The following is a 7,500-nucleotide window of genomic DNA, read 5'->3' on the forward strand; positions in this document are numbered from 1 at the left end:
GAAGACACCATGAAGCGAAAATGAGGACAAACATGAGAGACAAACATGAAGACAACATGAGGACAACATGAGGACAACATGAAACAAAAATGAGGACAACATGAGGACAACATGAAGACCATGATGACAACATGAAGACAACATGAAGGCAACATGGGGGACAACATGAGGACACATGAAGACAACATGAGGGATACATGAATACAACAGTGACATGACAACATAGGGACAACATGAGGACAACATGAAGAAACAACAGAGGACAACATGAGGACAACATGAAGACAACATGAGGACAACATGATGGACAACATGAAGACAACATGAGGGCAACATGGGGACAAATGAGGACAACATGAAGAAACATGAGGCAACATGAATACCAACATGAGGACAACATGAGGACAACATGAAGGACACATGAGGACAACATGAGGACAACATGAAGACAACATGAGGACAACATGAGGGACAACATGAAGACAACATGAGGACAACATGCATGACAACAGAAACAACATGAAGGCAACATGGGGAACATGAGGCACAACATGAAGACAAACATGGGGGAACTGAATACAACATGAGGAAAACATGAGGACAACATGAGACAACATGGGACAACATGAGGACAACATGAAGGCAACATGAGGACAACATGAGGACAACATGAAGACAACATGAGGACAAAATGATGACAACATGAAGACAACATGAAAGGACTGGGGACAACATGAGACAACATGAAGACAACATGAGGGTAACATGAATAAACAACTGAGGACAACATGAGGACAACATGAGGACAACATGAAGACAACATGAAGACAACATAAAGACAACATGGGGGCATCATGAAGACAACATGAAGACAACATGAAGACAACATGAAGACAACATGAAGACAACATGAAGACAACATGAAGACAACATGGGGACAACATGAGGACAACATGAGGGTTAAAGCACTTTATTATTTCGGCTGTACATAGATTAATTGCTTGCATCGTAGACTCTGACTGCATCAAGATGACACCGTTTGGCAATTAAAGAGCCGATTTCATCAGTATTTTATGGCGCGTGCAGAGGCAGATGTGTAACAAGGTTACTTTCTGTCATCAAAATAGCTGAAATAACCACTATTGCTGCTTTGTTCCAGGTGCATAACGATATATGTTGTTATTTAATTTGCATTGAACAAATTTAAAGTATCCTGAAATAGCAAAATCATGATGATGATTTATGAAAAGAATTCATACTGGTCTGTCCACATGATTAGAAGCAAACAACTTTTTAAAATGCTTGTTTTCTGAGTGCAGTTTGGATTAATCAGGGCAATGCTAACATTGTAGCGTCTCCATCAACACAACAACACATAAATACACACATGTATATACTATAAACATTGAAAAATATGTAGAGAAATTCAGGTTTTTAAAGTGGAGACCGAGAATTTCAAATTTCAAAGAGGTGAATTCAGAGCAAATACATTCAGACGCGTCACTTTCAAAATAAAATATGTCAATATTAAGTATTCAGTTGCTGTTAAAATTCAAAGTCTTACGTCTTTTATTTGCTTCCATGTTAAGCTTCTTTAGTAGATTAGGACATCTGACTTGTTTTGTGCAATTAATTAATAACAAATGTCTAAAAAAATAGTATTTTTTGTCCCGTTTGTCGACCATTGTCATCGTGCTAAGGACACACGCCAGTCGTCATGAGATAATTTTCAATAAGTTTCCTGTCTCATCTTGTTTTCAGTGTTAAAATCTTCTCTTTGTCTGAGCCCGGCTTTGATCTTTGTGCCGTTTCTGTCACATTAATAGCCTCTGCATTGATGATTGTGTGCTACATTATTCTGTAAGTGACACAGGTGATGAACAGTATGTTAATATTCTGTTAAAAGCTGTTTTGTTTTTATTCACAGTAGCAGCGAATATGCGTCTCGTCATATCTTTTTCTATTAGTGGAGGATATCATGTTATATTTCCACATATTTTAACGTCACAAGTTTTCGTTTTTTGTAACTTGGAACAAAAGGTTGGTGTAAGTTTATTTATCTCTTTTTGCTTTTGGTTTTCCTCAGCCGACCGCTGTCTGTAAAAAACACCTTTGGAGGCGGGACAACGAGATGTGAGTCATTTTGTCCTCTTAATTCATTCCCAGCATCAGGTAATTGGTCAAGTTAATGTCCAAAACATAGTTTTAGTGTCAGCTGAAGACTCTAGAGTTGGAAACCGTTGATCACAAGTGCAAAATAAGTGATTTAGTGGCAGCAGCTCTCTCACGTAGAATCCATGATGACTTTTCAATTTTCTTCCAGTTATCATTAATCAAGGCGAGGAACACACAGTAGTGTCTCTTCATTGCTGAACATTTAAAAGTGAGTTCAGCGTGCGTTGCAGATTAAGTGCACTGCATAACAGGAAGAAGAGACTGACTGTTAAACTGCTGATTATTGCTGATTCGGACAATGCCACCGAATCAATCTAAATTGGATTTAAACTGATTGTCATTTTTGCCGCCCCCCCCCCCCCCCCCCCCCCCCCCCCTTCACCCGAGCGGGAAAACAACCTGCAGCTTTATTTTTTCTTTGTCTCTTCAAGGCCGGACTGAACTGAACTCTTTGTAACAACAACACGGACAGTCCGCCGCCCCACACCTCACCACCACACACACACCACACAGACCCACACACCTAACACAACACACACACAAGACCAATACACACACACACACACAGACCCACAACACAACACACCACAGACCCCATACAACACACACACAGACCCACATACACACACACACACACAGCCCACACATACACCACACACACAGACCCACATAACACACACACACACCCAGACACAATACATACACACAACACACACAGACACACATACACACACACACACAGACCAAATACAACACACAAACACCACACAGAACCACACACACACACACCAACACAACCCACACACCACACACCACACACACACACAGACCCACATACACACAACACACACACACACACAGACCCAAATACATACACACACACACCACACAGACCCACATACATAACACACACAGACCCACTACCAACACACACACACAAACCACATACATACACACACACACACAGACCCACACACATACACACACACACACACAGACCCACATACACCCCGTCCTCTAGATCATGACACAGGAGTGGATTTCACTCCTGTCCCGTCCCCCTCCCAGACCAAAGTTTAAAAACTAATCCCATCCCATCCCGCTCCTGTTCCAACTGACTCACGCTCCTGGACCGCTCCCATTTACACGCGAGAGATTTTGAGGGTCAGACGAGACTTGACCCCTGACGGCAGTTTTCGCTTGATGAACGAAGCGATGCTCGGCCGATCCCTTCCCTCCTGAGCCTTGCCGGTGTGCCTCTTCAGACCGCCGGTCCCTGAATCCCTGGCGTACGTGACTGAGACTAAGCACGTCTTACAAGCAGCGTACGTCGTGCTATCACCGTCACGTTCTACTCTCATAAACTTCATTCATATTTCAGACTTTCCGACCAGTTCTGTGAACTTAACAGACATGTCATTGCATCTGACTTTTGCGCTGTAGATCATTTTTTTGCCACATGGACGTCCCCGCGGCTGTTAGCTCCCTCCATCGCTGCTCTTTGAACTACGGCGGTAGGCCGTGACAAAAAGCACCGATGGCTTCTGGGACGGCTGGGTCGTGTAGTGTGTATTTTTTTAATTGCGTTACATTGTAGGCGTATTAAAAGGAAACTACAAAATGGTCCATTTACTTTTTTTTTGCATTTAGGTGCATTTAGATTTTTTGTCGTCTTTGCTATCGGTTGATTCCCGCTCCCGTCTGCTCCCGTTAACCATTCATCCCGTACCGTCCAAATCCCGTGATTAATAGTAAATATGACTCCCATCCTGCAGGAATCCCACGGGAATCCCGTGACCCGTGGGATTCCCGAAAAAATGTCAGCCTCTAGTCCCTATCCCTACCCCCCTCCGACCTGACTGCCTCGGGGACCTTATTTTTGTTCTTTCACCTCCCACCCCCGGTCACCTCAAAAAATCATGTGACCACACGTACCGTGTGGTGTCCTGTGCATCATTACGATCATTGTGTTTTTTGTGTTGTATTCTTGTTTTTTCTCCTTCTCATGCTGTATCGGATGCTGGTAACTAAGTCTGTTTCCACCTCCTCCAGCCAAAGCCTCCCACACCAGGCCGCCGGCTGCAGCCTCCTCTCCAGGCTCCCTGCAGCGCTCTCGCAGCGACGTAGACGTCAACGCGGCGGCCTCCGCCACCGCCACCGCCCGCACCCGGATGCCCGCCGTGTCCTCCGCCATGCAGCCGTCGGCCCCACCCTTCAGCTCGGCCTCGGCCCTCCCCCCCGGGTCCTACGCTTCGCTGGGTGAGACACGCTGCGTTTTAAACATCGACGTGTTTGAAATCACGCGGGGCGATTTAACTACATGAGAACTACTTTTTACATATACGCTTCACGCCACAAACGATATGGATAGCTGTCGCTTGTATTGTGGAGCTGTTAGTATTTGCAGTGTTAGCAGGCACATTTAGCTTAAAAATACAAGTATGCATAAAGAAAAGTCTATGAAATCAATCTGTTTAATTAAAAAAATCTAAGATCATCTTCTAAACCTAATCACTGACAAATACCATCTCATGTCTTCTATCTTTTATGTTTTATTCTGTAATGTTTCTTTACTTGAACTATGACTTTTAAAGCTGTTTACCTGCAGCTCAGTGTTTATATCGATGTGTGAGATTCATGTAGCATGAAAAAAATGTAGTACTGATATGTAGAACTTTTAACATTTGTCGTACAAAAGGTGTGAATTATACTCAACCAATTTTCTCCAAGATCCAACCAATGTCTTTAATTGTTGTAATTAAAAAGAGCTCCAGATGCACTGAAGTACCATGAAAGAACTTCAAGCTGCAAACGTGGTCGATCTCATGACTCGAGTTCTTCCATTTATCAATAATCAAGGCGAGGAACACACAGTTGTATCTCTTCATTGCCTTGTTTGATATATATATTATATTTAAAGTGAGTTCAGTGTGCGTTGCAGGATAAGTGCACTGCGTAATCGAATGTGGGACACAAGACGTCTTTCTCTTAACACAGACTATTTATGGATCTTTGTCAAATAACATGACATCAAATCAGACAACACTCACAGTTGCAACAGTCACATTTCCTGCATCCCAGCTGTTCCTTCTTTTGTCAAGCATATCTCAAGCTTAACCCTCTTGACCCTGATCCTTGTTGTGTTTGTCCCGGGCTCCACCTGTCAGACGGCTGGTGGTCTGTAAACGCAGATGGTAAGCTGTGTGCTGTGTGTCTCCATGTGTGGGCGGGGGTGGGGGGGGGGAGTGATGCTCCTCCTCCGTGCCTCCTCGGTGTGTTGTTTTGCTCCCCATCAGTCGTGTAACGGTGGTCGTCTGTGATGGAACTGTCAATGCATGGACTGTCTATGCATGGTGTCCTGTCTCCTACACTTGGATCAATCCACAGCAATGTTTCCCGAACTTAGGGTCGGGACCCAAAATGGGTCGCAGACCCGTTTTTCTTGGGTCGCCATTTGACAGAGAACAGACTACAGGCTCAGCGTGACCTCGGAAAAGTGGGGCACTTTCAAAAACCGAACCTAGACTAGATCAGCTGGTTGATATCTTCAATAAGTCACACACATCTCATTAAAGTCAAGTCAGCATTATTTAAAAATACGTTGGTACAACTCAGTACCAAATATGTTGGTGTGGGTACTGAGGGATGATGGGAGGGGATAAGAACATGAGTTGAGAAAGGGGTGAGACCCAGAAAGGAGAATAGAGACCTTTTCTGTTTTTGTTTACTTTTATAATGGAATAAATATTCTTCATACACATTTAAATTCATGGTTTGTTCCGTCTTTTGTCCACAGTTTAAACATGTAGATGTCACCATGATTCGTGGTGTATTTTTGTAAATCTGGGTCCCGGGGAGACACCAAATTTCTCTTTTGGGTCTCGAGCTGAAAAAGTTTGGGAACCACTGGTCAAAAGTATGCAATAGAGAGGCAAAGTCCCCCCCCCACTCCCCCTGCCCCCTTTCCGGTGGATCACAATGGGGACGTTATTTCAGAAAAGATATGTAAAGGGGGAGAGACTAGTAAGTATTTGAAAAAATAAATAAATACTTCAACTGGACTGACAACAGGACAAGAGACCGATTTGTCCAATTGGACAATTTGAAAGCTGGACAGCTTCCAATGAGTGCGTTTCCACGTATTTAACTAATCTGATTATTGTCCATTTTTGGCAGTAATCAGACATAAAATGTCATGTTAACACTTCAGGGATTTCTGCTGGAGAAATCAAATTTCTTAACATACACGCTTCATTGACTTTAGAGAGCACAGGATCATAAACAAAACTAGGAACTAGAAATAAGAAAAGTATTGCTGTGACAACGGAAGATAAAATCCAAAGTCAGTCTAAAAACAAACAAGTCTAAAGTAACTTCTAGAGCTGAATAGCAGGTTATCTGTACATTTCTTAACTCAGATCAGAAAAACTAGGAAAAGAAACTCAGGCTGCCGTGCTTGAAATATCCTGCAATTGAGCCATGAAATACACACATGATGTTCATATATTTAAAAGATAACTTTGCAAGTTAAAGTGTCAGTTAGTTGTAAAACTGTAGAAGTGTCAGACTGTGAAAATACGTCATTAGAAAGACTCGTTCGTGGTTCGTTATTGAGCAAAACCTTCGGCTACTGCTGGACTTTCCTTCCACCTATCGTCATGTATTTATAAACAAAGAAAGATATATATACTGTAGATTAGATTAGATGAGATTAGACTTTATTCATCCCACAACGGGGAAATTACGTTATTACAGCAGCAGCATTTTCTTCTTAAATAACAGCAAAAACACACAAAAACAAGTAAACACAAATTAACACAGTCCTCTTCTGAGATGGAAACAAACCCGGTCAGATGTTAAGTTAGGATTTTAATTTAATGTGGTTTTGGTTAATCATGTGTCCTTTGGCTCTGGATGTTGGATTTTTAAGATTCCATGTTGATTTTTTTCCAGGGTCAGAGACAAAAAGAAGCACAGCTTTTTTTCCATGAATCACATGTCTTTCATATTTCATGGAGACCACCGCTCCCTTTCTCGTATCTTCTGTCCCGTTTCCCTCCTTATGATCTCAGATGTGATTTCAGTCTGCATGGAAGAAGTGTAGAAAACTTCCAAACCAAAGCAGTCGTCGGATGTGAGTGTAAAGTTTCTGTGTTCTGCGTCTCCAGGTCGAGTACGGACCAGAAGAACGAGTTCGGGAACCGGTCCGTCCGTGACAGACACCCGGGGAAGGAGCCGAGGGAAAGTCGTCTCGCAGTCTCAACGTGAGCAGCTCCTCGTGTCTTCTGATTGGATGTTAGCCTCCTGTTGGGGATTAATGGCATC

At 42.8% G+C, this 7,500-nt stretch overlaps 1 protein-coding gene across 1 annotated transcript in view; it reads left to right on the top strand.

Annotated features, from left to right (window-relative positions):
- Positions 1 to 7,500, top strand: part of LOC116673800 (CLIP-associating protein 1) — a gene marked incomplete in the record, with an annotated part of 89,945 nt that overhangs the window by 52,145 nt on the left and 30,300 nt on the right. The window contains 3 exon segments of the mRNA XM_032506069.1: positions 2,087 to 2,133; positions 4,228 to 4,434; positions 7,344 to 7,439. Coding sequence (XP_032361960.1) covers positions 2,087 to 2,133; positions 4,228 to 4,434; positions 7,344 to 7,439 — 350 coding nt within the window.

Source organism: Etheostoma spectabile, chromosome 24, assembly GCF_008692095.1.
Source record: "Etheostoma spectabile isolate EspeVRDwgs_2016 chromosome 24, UIUC_Espe_1.0, whole genome shotgun sequence".
NCBI lineage: Eukaryota > Metazoa > Chordata > Actinopteri > Perciformes > Percidae > Etheostoma > Etheostoma spectabile.